General features: G+C 30.8%; 1 protein-coding gene across 1 annotated transcript; it reads left to right on the plus strand.

The window, feature by feature from the left end:
• The first annotated feature begins 252 nt into the window (after positions 1-252).
• On the plus strand, positions 253-14058 carry LOC139503642 (uncharacterized). Its single transcript, XM_071293465.1, has 5 exons — positions 253-336; positions 1665-2005; positions 7337-7557; positions 9471-9723; positions 12004-14058. The coding sequence occupies exons 2-5, from the start codon at positions 1786-1788 to the stop codon at positions 13944-13946; spliced, it is 2637 nt and encodes an 878-aa protein (XP_071149566.1). The 5' UTR covers positions 253-336; positions 1665-1785; the 3' UTR covers positions 13947-14058.
• Positions 14059-16708: the final 2650 nt, after the last annotated feature.

Below are 16708 nucleotides of genomic sequence, written 5' to 3' on the forward strand. Positions count from 1 at the left end.
CAATCTTTTCTTTGACACATGATTTTAAACTGTTTTTGCAATAAACATGAGTAATATTGATTTCTTCGATTGATTTTATCCATCATTTAACGGGGAAAAGTTATACTCAAAATTTCAATGTCTGGTTATTCAAATATCCCACCCCTTTATATATATATATAATATTCCTTCCCCGCAACATGCGTACTGAGATTACACTTGTATGTATGAAACTATATAGCTGTGTATTTTCTACACATAAATCTGATCAATATTTAAAAGCTGATCGTTCATTGGTGAAATAGTTACAGGAACACACTATGTTAACAATCCGACATGTTTATCATTTCTTACCAGGTAAATTTAATATACATTTTACATAAAATTACAGATTAGGTATAACACAGTATAAGGTAGTCAATAAGTCTAATTAGCGTCTTAACAGAACTTTTGGTTAGTATGGAACAGGTGCTTATTCGAAAATAAGCTTTGATAAATCTGCCTGGATTAAACATATTAATACTTCACAATAAATAGATAAAATCGATTCACACATTTTTGCACAACAGAGTTTTAAATTCAAGAGAAAATAAATAGACTGGTTTACATGTATAATAAATATATAAAGGTGATAAAAGGTAAAGGTAGGTGTAGTTTAACAACTCTTAACTGTAAACGTGTCAATTGATTTAAAATAAGATGTTGAATATATCATATACTATAATTGCTCAACCATGATATTGATTGTAAATAGTTAAATGTGTGGTATTTTCAACTAAAATCAGACTTTTATAATGTGTAAACAATAAGAAAGACTACAACGGTATAACTAACTGTTACATTACAAAAAGAATAAATCAAGCTAGTATCAAATTTCACTAAGATGGCTTACTTGCTTATGTTCACATTATAACAGCATAAACAGGAAAAGGCACAATTCATCGAAACATTTTGCAATTAATTACTTAGTAAACTTTTACTGCAGAAAAAACATGAATTGTAAAGTAAAAATTGTCCATATAACAAGCATTCATGTATCAAGTGTTATGTCGGTTTTTAACAATAAAATGATTTAAGGTGATAGGCAAACATTTATGTTTTTCTTTTCAAGAGAATATTGATGCTCACTTACCATAATGGACTGTTCTGAATATGACAATTGTTGTCAATGTGTTTGATGTTTTTTATCTTTTGATTTTGCCGTTTGATTAAGGTTTTTCTGTTTTGAATTTTACTCAGAGTTCGGTACTTTATGATTTTACCATATTCTGTTCATTATTTTGATTAAAAATAAAACAAATTAATTTGATATTAACCATAAGTTGTGTCCTCTTTTTTTATGTATCGTATAACACACAAAAAATGAAGAATTCTAGTTCAATATCCTAAACCTAGAAGTATATACAATAAAATGGCATTTTGTTTGTGATAATAATTTATCAGGACCAATAGCAAACGAGCAAGCCATAGGAAGCTAGGCTAACTCCTGTATAAAATAGAAAAACAATAATTAAGTTTCAGGATCGAGCAGAAAACGTTTAAATCACAGATAAATCATTGCTTCATCACTTAGTATTTTGTCACAAAAATCAAGATCAGATAACAAAAGAATATGACCGACTTGGTATCATAGTTGAGCTTGCTTAATATTTTGGTTCATATTTTTTATATTTATTATTTTACAGAAAAAGAGATAACTTATAATCAGCGTCACCTACCATTACAAAAAAAAGTATGCCATTTTAACTACGATGTCAAAAATATGACACATCTCTGATTGTCAGCAGTACAAACTAATGAATCGCCATGGAGTCAATTTCAGACCAAGAAAAACATTACATAATTGTCCAGTTAATATTAACAGGAATTTCGCCAATAGTTGTGCGTGAAATATTTGATAGAGAATTTCACCCTGTTCGTTTAAAAAGTTCACTTAGTACATGTAAGGTATGGAATAAGATACAACAGCTGAAAAATAAAGGAGTTATGAACCAGTCACAAATGAATCTGCTTTATCCAAAAGGTGGTAAGTGGTTTTTTTTGTTGGAAAGTACAGACATAGAGTCGTATAATATGTAGATGAAGACATTTAATTCTAGTGATAATCTTTTTAAAATATTCTATAAGAAACAGTATATACGGTTTTTTGTCAGAAAATCTAATCTGTACTAATATATACACTTTTTTGCCTCTAAACTGTTATTTCTTTATTCCATGTTACCTAATACTCTGTATTTCACAATTATCAAATATTAAAAAAAAAAACATACCTGTGTTTTAAAATAAGAATTCCCAATTAAAACCTAGATGATTTACAGGGATGATGAATAACTAGAACAAGTAAAAGAAAATGGCATATAATTTGGATTCACAAGAAACTGAAGATACAAGATACAAAAAAGTAGTTTGACAAATTGAAACACGAATTCAAAAACATTTGGAAAACAAACTACTAGAAAATGTTTCAAATCCCAAAACTTTTAACATCATGGCTTGAAGGATTATTAATTTAAAAAAGGTCAAACACAACAGAACATTTGATAATAATTTGACGGAAAATAAATTATTTTTAACCTGTGTAGCCTTTTTTTTTTCTTTCTTAGTCTTCCCTTTAAGACCAAACATCGTCTACAGGAACGAAAACATGACCTGTTAAACCCCTAACTATGTTTTTGGAAACACAAAATGCATTTTACTTATATATATTTAGTGGATGGTAGACTTGCCTTAACACATTTCAAACTATACTGTCTCTTCTTAGATATATCGGAGCAGTAATCGACAATTAAACACAATTTAAGTTTTCCATTTGTTATGATGAAACGTAAAGGCAAATACAAGTCTTGTGGCAAATTAAGTCATGGTTTTTACACAAAATGTCTGTAATTCAGAAATAATTGTTATCATATATAACACAGACAAAAAACAAAAAAATGTCCATAATTGTACTTGTTTGTAACTTGTATCCACATTATAAAACTTATTTTAGGGAAATTACTGCTAGCATTTAGTTAAGTATCGAATTGTAAAATATAGGGATGAAAGAGAAAGAGAAAAACACTACTGGATTAGAATCAAAACAACACACGTTTACAAAATTCTATTTTTCTTATGTTAAATTTTACGAACGCGGAAAGTGTTTAAACATATGTGAATTTCATTCTAAATGGTGATCGGATGCAGCGTTTGCTATTTTTTTTTTTTTTTTTTTTTTTTAAATAATATCTTTATTGCACTTTTCTTTGCTGTTGTTACAAATTACTCGACCTACAGCAGTTGGCAGAGTATCCCTGTAAATTAGTCACTGGATAACCAGGGAATTTATGCAGTGAATTCATATTTATAGATAGTTTGTTAGTTTTACAGTTCATGGTTATTACAAACATTTTACAAACTATATTGTTTCATGATTACGGAAAGTGTACAGTTTTGTCCGGTTTTGTTTCTAAAGATTAAAACTTTATGATCATTGACCTTTAACCTTATTGATGAAAACCGTTGAAGCTGGTTGATCAATTGTGTGGATTAATTTATACGTTTTATTGATACTCACGAACAACTTAAACTTAAGTTAAAAATTATATGTGGTAAGTTTCGACATTGTAAATGGAAATTCATTTGATTAAGTGATAAAGTGTGTAATAAATGCGTTTTGAGACAAAATTCTGTACATTTTCACGAAGCATGCTGTTTTGGTTTATTACCACGTGTTCAGATATATTGTCAACTTTTGCTACACAAATTTTATACATGAAAATATATTAAATCTAGCTATTCATGATCATATGTATCTTTTTACATCATTTAAAAATTTGCTGTTTTTAGCATTAATATATTTGTTAATTTCGTATGTGTTTAAAAATTCATTTCTAAAAACTGCATAAGCGTCTATGCCTTTTTGTTAATAATTTGATATATGAGTACTTTTATGAACTGAATATATTAAGACAGTTAGGAAGAGATTTATATCATTATACATAGGATCATGTATTTTATAGCCTAGTACCAAAGTTTTAAAATTAAAAATATGTGACCCAATTTTGATTTTGCTTACAAGTACATATATTTTCTTCCAAAATTCATGAAAGAATTGACATTTGAGAAAAAAGTGTTCGTAATCTTCAGTCAAGTTACACAAGTCACACATACTTGTTTCTTGTATGTGCCATTGTAGTAATAATTGTTTACATGGGAGGATGTAATGGAGTAATTTCCATCTTAACATTTTATTTTTGTTATTTATTAAATAGGTAAAAGTAAATTGAAGCACATTATTTATTGGAGTGATTCCATTTGGAAAATCCTAGTGGTCTCTCATCATTTTTGTTATTTAAATGGTTATATATATCTTTGGATGACATATTTTCAATTAATTTTGATTTTTTGTTAACAGTCAAGGACAAGTTTAATTTTGTTTTTATAGAAGTTTTCAAAGATTTGTCAGATTTTAATGTACTAACCCATTCTTTTGGAATACAATTTTTCAATTTTAAAAGTTCGGAGATCCAATTAGTTTTTGAGGTTAGTTTCTCCAATATAACTTTTTGTGATATGTGACCTTTTTGATCAATTATATCGTTAATGAAAATAATACCATCTTTTATCCAATTTAGATAAACTAAACATTTTCCTTAAATTTTATGTTGTTATTACCCCACAACATTTGCTGCCTAATATTTCTAAAATTTATGATAGGTGTATTACTTGATAGTGTATTATTTGCTTCGTACCAGCTCTTTAACATGTTCAAGTAAAATGAGGGTCGTATATTACTTAAATTAGGTAATGATTTTATGTTGTCAGGCATCATATGAAATATAAGGTTGTTTTTACCAAATTTATTGAAATAATATGTTGGAATGACTTTCCAATTAGCAAATTCTTTTGCGGTTAATCGTTTAACCCATGAAATTTGTAATGCATTCAAAAAGTAATCAATGTCTGTCATTTTTAGATCTCCATTTGTGTAATCTTTGGTAAGTGTTGAACGTTTTACCTTTTCTTGTTTATTATTCCATATAAAATTGTATTTGAGTTTTTTAAAATCTTTTATGTACATTTGGGGTATTGAAACAACCGAAGCTAAAAAAGTAAGATTAGGTAAAATAAGCGACTTAACAACTGTTATTCGACCTATCATTGTTAAATTTCTTTTTTCCCAATCAAGTATTAATTTTTTTGACTGTTTCATTGTTTTTTTCAATATTTAATTTGTCACATTCACTTTTATTTAATCCAAAGTAAACACCTAGACTTTTAATTGGTTCCTTGCTCCAGTGTATATTTTCATTTTTTTCTTTACAATGTTTAAGTCTACCCAACCATATACCTTCTGTTTTAGATTTATTCAGTTTTAAACCAGAAAGCGTTCCAAATCTTTCTATTAGGTTCAATGCTTGGTGAATTTCATTTTTAGAATTGAGAAAGAGAGTTGTATCATCAGCTAATTGGGAAATTTTTAGACTATGTGTTTTTTCATCAAGTTTAATTTGAAATCCTTTAATGTTAGAATCTTGTCTTACTCTACAGGCCAAGATTTCAACTGCTATTACAAAAATAAGAGAACTTAACGGACATCCTTGTTTTATACCACGGTGAAGTCTATAGGTTTCTGAGATCCAGCCGTTATTAGATAGGCATCCTTTAGTATCATTATATAAAGTTTTTACCCATTTTAAGAAGGAAGGTGGTACTCCAAATTTTAATAGGGATTCATACATGAAGGGCCATTCTAAAGAATCAAAGGCTTTGGAAAAGTCTATGAACAATAAAATTCCTTCTATATTAAATTTTTCTGAGTAGTCTATTATATCTTGAATCTGGCGAATATTAAAACCTATGTACCGATTTTTAATATATCCATTATGATCACTATGAATAATTTTGGACAACACTAGCTTTAATCGCTGCGCTAAGGCATAGGCCATAAGCTTAGTATCTACATTTAATAAAGTGGTTGGCCTATAGTTGTCTAATGATAATGGATCATTTTTTTTTATATAATAAGGAAATAACACCTATTTTGTCATTTCTTCTTTTTCATAGCATGTATTAAATACTTTTACTGCGGATTCTTTCATGTATGACCAAAAGGTACTATAAAATTCTACACTTAAACCATCTAGTCCAGGGGATTTATTTAGTTTCATATTAAATATAGCATTTGTACATTCTTCTACTGTTAGGTTGCCCCCCAATAGTTCACTCTCAGTATTGGATAGTGAGTGATCTATCTTTGTTTCACTTATATAATTTTTTATTTCAGAAGGATCTGGTTCAGTACTTTTATATAAATTTTGGTAATAGTTTTTCCCAAGAATAAGAATATCAGATGCATCTGTTACTATGTTACCTTGATTATTTTTGAGGGCAGAAATAGTTTTCTTAGTTTGTCTTGATTTTTCAAGACCCAAAAAATATTTGGTGTTTTTTTCCCCTTCTTCTGCCCATTTTACTCGGGATCTGATTTGTGCACCTCTAGTTTCTATTATATATAAATTTTGTAAATTGTTTTCTACATTATTTATTTCTATTTTAGAATGTTCAGAGTTACTTGATTTTTCGTATAAGAATTTTAACTTATTTATCTAAATGTTTAATTTCATTTTTACTTTCAGCAGCCTTTTGTTTGCAGTATGTAATTTGCTATTTTTAAGCCTATTTGTTTTCTGTATTTACATGTGCGCATTAGAATTGAGCGAGTTAAATCGATATACAATATATTATTGTATAGCAATATAATATTTCATACAGAAAGTATCGAAAGTTAGCGTGCAATAAATTCAAATATTGCACTATAATAATTAATGACGTCACCAACGACAAAATCTTAGTTTAAACCAATGTTTACTTTCAAATATTATATTGCTATACAATAAAAGGATTATTGCACGAGTATTGGGGAATATTGTCCCTCGTTGAATATATATTGCCACTCGCAAACTAGTGCAATATATAATTCAACTCGGGACAATTATCCCCAATATTCATGCAGTTACCCTATAATTACAAACCAGTTGATATCATAAGTCTTAATTGACACTGGATACACACGCTATTAGAAATAATGTTGACGTGGTCGTGATTTGTCTAGGTTTTGTTTCGTATTTGGTTAATCTGAAAATGTGTTGATGACCGCAATTATTCCAAACGTAAAATTTCAGTCTTTGTATCTTTGACATGCATTATTTGTATTGAAACTGTATTAACACAAGACGAATTCCATCATGACCTTCAAGTGACCTTGCCATTTGATCAAAATTATTTCATGCCTGAAATTTTCATGTCAAGAAAACGATGTGTTTATCGCACGATATTATCAACAGCAACTATTTGTTAAAAATTTGATATTTTGTAGGCAAAGAACCTTCATCATCAACATTTGACATAGCACTGATGCTTTGTTTGTTGAGAAACTTCACTAATGTAAATGTGTATGATCAAACTCCACAACCACATGACACAAGTTTAGCAGCTGATCTTGGTAGACTTCATTATTATAGAAACGAATGTGCTCACTTGAATTTAGGAGCATTTTCGACAGAACATTTCAATTTGATTTGGAGTGATTTGACTGAGGTAAGAATATGTTTTAATTGAAACAAAATTCTTTGAAATCCAAATAAGTTTTTTTTTGCTTTTTCCGGAAGAGGTAAAGCGGCAGGATGATATTAAAATTAACATTGGTCTAATGCAGTTATCATACACAATTTTAAATGGTCTACTACAGGTCTAATATATAATTTTAACAGGTGTAATACAGGATTTTAGCTTTCGGTTAAAACAAGGAACAATGCGTGGTATCATATTAATCAGAAATACCAAAGTTAACATTATATACGCCAGATGCGTATTTCGTTGAAAACAAAATCAGTTACGCTCTAACAAAACAAGTTTAAAAAGTCAAATAAAGTAAGAAATATAAGAGCATTGAAGCATAACACAAACCATAGATGTGCAAACAACTCAGTTAGCGATACATGAAAATGGTAACGTTTTGTCCTGTAGCTCATAGAACTAAGAAAATGCATATCATAAACTTGGATATGAAGGATGGCTCGTTTGGAAGTTGAGACATTTTCATATATGTGCTGTAAATTTTCTGGGTGCGAAGTGAGATTCATTTTCCCATAACCGAAAAAACGTTCATGATTAGCCTCCTCGTTGAAAACAACCACTTGTTCAAACAGTACATTCTTCGGAAATTACATAATTTGAACAAATTTAATAAAACTGTCGTTTTTCCATATCTATTCTATGGTTCATCTACTTTTAAAATCAACATAAATGGTTAAGCTCAGTCACTTGATAAAAAAAATAAACATGTCCAATATCACTACATAAAGACTCTTTGCTTACGCTAAACTCTTATTTGAGGCGCATAAGGTATATTGACCTAATAGAATGAACGTTTTTGGATATACCACAGTAAAGAATATTTAGTACCAGGGGATTTCGAACCTTGCAAAACATCTGTTTTTTTATGTGGAGCTGCAGCTTGATAGTTGAGCACAAAATTGTAAACAAAGATTTGTGAAGATAAAGCTTAAGATAAGAAAAGACGATCAACAAAAGAAAATCATAATGTACGTACTTACCTCTTTGCTGCAATTTTGTGTCCATCCGCTTGTGACGTCACTTTGAAATGGAGTACGTCATGTGTAACTTGTAAGACACAAAGGATTTTGCACTAGTGTATACAAGGTTTTACACTTAGTGAAATTTAAGTGTTATTCGCCATTTTCGTTCCCGTGTGTATAGATATAGGAAGATGTGGTGTGAGTGCCAATGAGACAACTCTCCATCCAAATAACAATTTAAGAAAAAGGTAAACCAATATAGGTCAATGTACGGCCTTCAACACGGAGCCTTGGCTCACACCGAACAACAAGCTATAAAGGGCCCCAAAATTACTAGTGTAAAACCATTCAAACGGGAAAACCAACGGTCTAATATATATAAAAAAAAACGAGAAACGAGAAACACGTACAAAAATTTCATAAACAAACGACAACTACTGTACATCAGATTCCTGACTTAGGACAGGTGCAAACATTTGCAGCGGGATTAAACGTTTTAATGGATCCAACCCTTCTCCCTTTTTCTGAAACAATAGCATAACATCACAACATAGAAAAACACACGGTAAAATATCGATTGGCAGTCTTAACTCAATCAAAAAACGTAAATTAATACACTATGAACGAATAAATTTTATCTGCGATATATGAATGCTAATGCACAGTTAAAAAAATATTATGGACAAACATTCAAGGCCAAAAAGCAAACAAACAAGTCCAAACAAAGCCATTGCAAGACATCACTGCGATTTGTTTGTGTCTGATTTAATTGCTTTGTTATGTTCTTTAATTGATGCAGAATCATGATATATACTTTTCTTATACAATGTATTCATACGCCTATTCTTGAACTCTACACTTGATATGATATGATTCTATGTGAACTAAAAATTGTTATTCATTTTCTTACAGGCCCTAAAACGTCTTGGGGGGTCACAAGTGTATGCAAAATGTCAAAAAGTGAGACAAGGTATTGAAAACTCGGATCAAAGGATTTTCTATGAGATTGTTAACGAGATGCACAGTTCAATGAAGGAAATTGAACATTTCAAAGAGGAATTTGAAAAATTGAAAGAAAAAAACAAATTGGAGATCGATTTTTTAAGAGTAGAACAACAAGAGGAGGCTGAATTGGGAAATCTCTACAGATCTAAGGAAGATTTCCGTCAGTATTATTTTTTATTTATTTAGATTCAGATTAAATACTTTGAAAATGCTACCACGATTGATTAATAATAAAAAATGATATCAAAACAAGTTCTACTTAGTCAAATTCTTATGATATCATTAGTAGACTCTAACAGAACATGTTTTATCCTCCTTTGTGTTGAGAACAAAAGCTAAATAAGATCATAAAGATAGATAGAAACTAAACAGATATAAAAAATCAGTATGATTTCTGTCATTAATTCTAATCTTGTTTACAATGTTCGAGAGTATTTTTATCAATTATGTATATAGACAATGGTGAGCGACACGGGCTTTAGAGATAATTTAGATTTTAGTAAACAGCATACTTTGTTCGTTGAGGTCTTCACATAGGGTCAGTGACGAAAATTATTCTTACGTAAATGATTGTTTTGATGAACGAAAAGTCACAGTTACTGAACACAATTTTAACTACTGTAATCTTATTTTCGCGGTGTATTTATTTTCACGAATTTCGCGGTCGATTTATAATCGCGAAAATAAATACACGCGAATCTAAATCCAACCTTTCATCAAAAACTTACTGTTCATCTCTGCATGTAAACTTGACCTTACATCGATGGCATGACATGTTTACAACCTTGTTAATCCGTTAAGGTAAGGTTTGCATGAAATCTGGATTTTTTTCTTAGTGATATTACACCAATATGATACATCATTTTGTTCAGGGAGGAGTACCTAATCATTTAATGAAAAAAAAATCAAACATCGCCCGTCCAGTTTTTTCATGTGAAAAGCTCAAAATTCCGATTTTTGACGAATTTTAGGGAAATTGTATATGAATTCTTCTGAAATAATAATGTATGCGAGTGACTGTAAAAAAATAAAACTGAACAAAACATGTAAAAATAATTGTGGTCCATTTATTAATAATAAATTTTAATTAAAAAAATCATAAAAAGTTCTTAAAAACAAGATTTTTGAATTTTTGGGTTAAAAAAAAACCGTTGCCATGTCAACAAAAAGCCAAAAATATCCTTTTTCCGGGTCCGACGTTTTTGTAAAAAAACTGTGAACTTTAGGATTTAACTATTTGCATTATAATAAGCTAATAAAATTGGTATGTCCCCAAACTCGTTTTTACGGAAATGGACGTCATGTGTTCATCTTGTCATTTCTGTAAAACACAAAAAATATTTTGTTTGTTGCTCTCCAAAGAAGAGAGTCATCTTTAATAGCATCTTTTTACAAAGAATCATTTTGTCTTGTAACACTTTGACTATATTTAGATTAAATGCAAAGTAAAAACCAATTAAAGATCAAAGAAATAATAATGAATCGATATTACCTTTTCTATTGTAACAATTAATTTACAAACATGTATATATAGTAGCAGGCATTATTTTTTATTTTGCTTTACTGTAGAAATCATTAGATAACAAACGAATTTGTAATTGTGATAAGATTTGATGAGAATTAAAAAAAATAAATGCAAATAAATACACAGGAAGACTGTTTAGAAATAACCAAAGTTACAAAATACCCACAAAGTTTATCCTTTACTGAAAGGTACTTCTTCTATACCAGTCTTAACGGACGAACAGGAGCCTGGTATATCTCCTGACTTAATAAACGTTTTAACATATTGAATTACAGATGAAGAATAACCAATGAATGAAGTAAAATTGAAATCAGCTCAGTCATAGTGGTAGTCTTTGCTTCTAACAGTTTTAATCCCCGTTGGCTATTAACATACTTACTTAAATATATTATACCAGACGGCTATTTAAGCTCTTACTTTTACTATAGTTCATATTGACACACGAGGCAATAATTATAGCTGTTAAACGATTTTTATTTTATTTTTCTAGAATTTTCGGAAAAAATCGCGAAAATAAATACCAGCGGACTTGTTTGAAATATACAATTCAAGAAAAAAAGAACCCGCGAAAATAGTACAAGTACAGTAATTGATTATCTCTTTTCTATCAGACTAAAATTAAAATAACTACTTCAACAAAAGTCATGAACATTGACATAATCTTTAGCCTATGCAAAACTATGAGTATTAACCGAATGTACGTTTTATTATCACATGTGTCGATACCTCGAGAAAATTTGATTTAATTGTTTAAAATATATTCAGAGCTATGTTTTAGAGACATTTTCCTTGTTTTATTTTGTTTTAGTTTGCATAGATATATAATGATTTTGTCTTTTTATTTATATATTATACTGTATGTTAATGAAAAAGCTATATTTTTTTTTAAATTGATTTATAAAATTGTATTTGCAGAACAAAACATTGAAATTAAAAGACAATGGAGGGAAAATCTAAACAGAAAACATTTTATTTTATCAAAAGCTGCGATTTCTATATATCAAACTATTCAACAAAATCAATTTGTTGCAGTTTTTGGAATGTGTGGTTCTGGTAAATCGACGTTAGCCCAGTACACAGCTCTCCGTATGTCGGAAAGTCATGCTTATTTGGTCATTTCCGTGATTGCATCAGGGGAGTTTCCATGGGAGTTTCCATCACATCATTGTTTAGGAAAACCTCTAAAAAAAATTCCATTTGTTCTTGACGATTGGTTTGGAAAATTTTCAATTTCAGATTTCGATCACATGAGGTTAAGTTCAATGTTAAATGAAGTTAAACATTTTTCCGCAAGGCACAACAACTTTAGATTTTTATTCACATGTAGACCAGAAGTTATTGCGCTGAACAAACTAAAAGATGTATTACCATCTATTGTTGAATGTAACTTACAATCACCGGAACTGTCGTTATCCCTCAATGAGCGTCAAAAGATCTTCGATTTATATATTCATGATGAATTCAGCGTAAACCAGGATAATGATTTCTTACTATTAACAGAGCAGCTGCCGCTTCTTTGTACGTTATACAGAAAGCATTTTTGCAGCAGTATTCAAGATTCTATTTTGAATTCTGACGAGATGATAACCAGTAAAATAGAAGAAATGCGAGAGTCTGAGAATCCATCGTATATATGTCTTGCTTTGTTACTAGTAGCTGGGGAGTTAGAAACACAATTTTGTTTTTCTGAATATGTATATCATGAGGGCACTTATGATACTCTACAGAGTGTTATATCTGAGTCAAGTTTTAAGAAAAAACCGACGGCAAGCCGTAAGTTATTACTATCAGGATTTGATGCAATAGAAGGAATTTATACTAACAGAGAAGGATATCTTCTGTCATTTACAAACGACAAAATATATGACGTTGTTGTATCATGTATTGGGAGTAAATTTATACACAGTATAGTAAAATTTGCGAAGTATTCTTTTATTGAAAACCGAGTTAGATTGCAATCTTTTACAACTAAGAAAACAGACAAAAGTTGTAGTCCTAGTATAATTTTGAATCATGCGTATTACGAAATATTCTTTGCTAGGCTTTTACAGGAAATAAGACATAGAAACGAAAGGGTTTTTGCAAACATTCACAATAACAATCAAGGTTATAGAAAAGCCTTCATAGAATATCTTAAAGTACATTTGACTGAATCAGATATTGATTCTTTAAAATTACCTCTTTTCCTATCGTGTAAATTGGGATATGATGACTTTGTATTGTATCTCGTTGGACAGTGGACCAGACTGTTAGACTATTCAATGTACGAAACACCGCTATGTAAAGACTATTCAATGTATTCAATGTACCAGACTGAAACACCGCTATCTGAAGCATGTTCAATGGGATATTTTGATATTGTCAAGCTTTTAGTAGACTCTCAAAAGAACATTCATGTAAAAAGAATTGAGCCGATTGAGCTTGCTTGCAAAAATGGTCACTTACATATTGTTAAGTTTTTGTTAACAAAAGGTGTCTATCGAGATCTTACTAATACTTTAATTGATTCCTGTGAAAAGGGCTTTACCGACATAGTTTTACTACTTATACAAAAGGAACCGAATCTTTTAGAGCAGTTTCAATTGCATAGTGGTGCCTCAAACGTTTTGATCACAGCTTGTACAAACGGACACGAAGAGGTAGTCAGAATTTTACTGGGACGCAATCTGCCTGTCAACAATCCTGAATTCCATACACCATTATACTACGCTTCAATGAAAGGTCATTTGAATATAGTCAAACTGTTATTAAACTCAAAGGCACAAGTGAATAAGTGTGATATAAGTGTGGCGGAATGGAACGAACATGAAGAGATTGTTACATGTTTACGCAATCATTTGAGTTTGAAAAACGAATAAATTTCAGAACTATGGAGGCGATATTTTAATTTGTAGAATTTATTTTGGAACAAACGAAGTCAGTAGAGTATCATGAATATAGAATAGGACAATGTGTTTGTCTAATACATGTCATATGAATGTATAAAAAAAATTGGCAAGATACCATAAAAGAGCTATTTTTTGTTACATTTACCCTTGACCTTATCATAGTATCATGTCTTGCTATGAATAGTACGACATCTGGCCAGGAATAATTTTTAAAACTCTAACTTAAGAGTTAACAGCTAATGATGGTTTATTAATGTGACTAGCAATGTAATTCCAGGATCATGGAGTGAGCTGTTGCCTTTTTATCAAAAATCATGACCGAATCATTTTAATGACTTCATAGCTTTCTTTTATTTCATTTTGCCGACAGTTTGTGTAGCACTGTGATGATTTACAAACCAATTAGTATATAAAGCACAAAAAAACAAGAACAAAAACTTTAAGTTATGTTGCATCCGAAGCACTTTTCTGGATTTTCCTTCGTCAAGCAACTGCTATCAAGACATTCAATGTGAATGATGTGTAACTATCGAAACCTGCAAAGCGCTACGATCAAAAGTGAACTGAATTATTATATAGATTCAAAGATTCAATTAGTTATTTGAATGTACCTGTATAAAAATTATCACGAACGAGGTTTCACATCCAAAATTTATACTGTAGGTTATCTTAAAGATGTAGCAAAACGATCTTTGAATATTGTTTAGCTTGGCACACATATCAATTATGTTATCAACAAATTAGATATAACTAAATATGTATTTTTATATATATTTTTTATTTGATGTGAAAATAAACATCCACGCCTATTTTCTATATAGATTGCTTTATCTATATATAGGTTTAATACCACTAAATCACAGTAAGTCCGATTGCAAATATTCCTTTGAATTTGACAGTTGTTGGCAATTAATTATACATTTCAGTGCAGTAAAACATTCCTGGGTCATAAACATATATCTTGGGAATTTAAAAGCACTATTATTTTTTATTTCGAGTGTCTATAGAATATTTTAAAAACTCGAGGTTACAAATCAACTGTTCACTATAAATTTTGAAATACAAAAGCTTTTCTATCACAAGAATAGATTACCTAAGCTGTACTTTAAGAATTTTTGGTCCTCCATACCCTTCAACTTCTTACTTTATTTTTCTTTCTATCTAGCTTTTATTAACTACAAGTACTAAGTTACAACGATGACGTATGAGTATAAGCAGTTTCAGGCTATCGGTCGCGGTAAACTATTTATCATAAAGGACCAAACATTAGTAAGACCAGTATAAATTAAACCCCCATAAATAATTATTTAAATAACTGTCCAAATGTCCTTTGCCTGTACTAGATCTCTCTTTTGCAGGCTAGTCAAAAAACGAGATGAAGAGATGATGTTTCCAGCGTGTGCGGCGTCAACAATGTATTAGTCATATTGGCCATAACCCCACCCCCCCCCTTTTTCTCACCTAGGTCATGGTCTATTGACTTTAAAACGTTTGCTTATTTTACATGTATTAGTTTGTGATGAGGTCAGTTTAATGAGGAACCCCTAGATGTAGGTCTATTATATTAAGTATGCATTTGAAAATTGGCATATCTCATTTCCATAGAAATATTTTGGGCCCGCCCCCTTAGTCATGATCTATTGACTTTGAAAGTTTGCTAAGTTGACATATAAAAAAGAAGATGTGGTATGATTGCCAATGAGACAACTATCCACAAAAGACCAAAATGACTCAGACATTAACAACTGTAGGTCACCGTACGGCCTTCAACAATGAGCAAGGCCCATACCGCATAGTCAGCTATAAAAGGCCCCTATAAGACAATATAAAACAATTCAAACGAGAAAACTAACGTCCTTATTTATGTAAAAAAATGAAGGAAAAAATATGTAACACATAAACAAACAACAACCACTGAATTACAGGCTCCTGACTTGGGACAGGTACATACATAAATAATGTGTCGGGGATAAACATGTTAGCGGGATCCCAACCATCCCTCTAACCAGGGACAGTGGTATAACAGTACAACATAAGAACGAACTATAAAAATCAGTTGAAAAAGGTTTAACTCGTCAGATGGACAAAAATACAAGTTGACGTGAATGTTTTGTATTAGTTTGTGGTTAGGTCTGTTCAAGGTGAACCATTAGTGGTAGGGTAATGTAATTTGATATTCAGTTGTATATTCAGTTTGTGATTAGATTAACTTAAGATGAACTGCTAATGTTAATCCAATGATATTTGGTATTCATTTTTATTGGCATTTGCAAGTATATATATGGAAGTGTTTAACGACCTTGGCTGGCTTTTCAGCCCTCGCATGGTCGGCTCGGTGCCGAAGGCGTTTGATGAGCTTTAACATATGTTGATGCCGTGGGTTAGGAACAAGTTGTGGAGGACGCAATATGTAGGCCGCCATCTTGGTGTTGGTGAGTTGTTTTTCGTTTGTTGACTATTTTGTTGTTATTTCTTCACTAACGGCTGCTTTCAGGGCCAGTTTGGTCAGCTTGGCAGCCCGCTAGCCTCGATGATGGAGTACTGGTAGATGAATCGTGGACGTAGTTCTAAAGATCACAGGAAGCGTTATCAGGACCAAACCCGTGAGGCAGTGAAATGAAGGTCGTATCACCCAACGCCTAGGATACAGCCCTCGGACGTTAATCGGCATAACACTCCCCATGATACAATGGTTTTGGAGTGCATGTTAACGCGGGTACGCTAACTACTAC

Source organism: Mytilus edulis, chromosome 14, assembly GCF_963676685.1.
Source record: "Mytilus edulis chromosome 14, xbMytEdul2.2, whole genome shotgun sequence".
Lineage (NCBI taxonomy): Eukaryota > Metazoa > Mollusca > Bivalvia > Mytilida > Mytilidae > Mytilus > Mytilus edulis.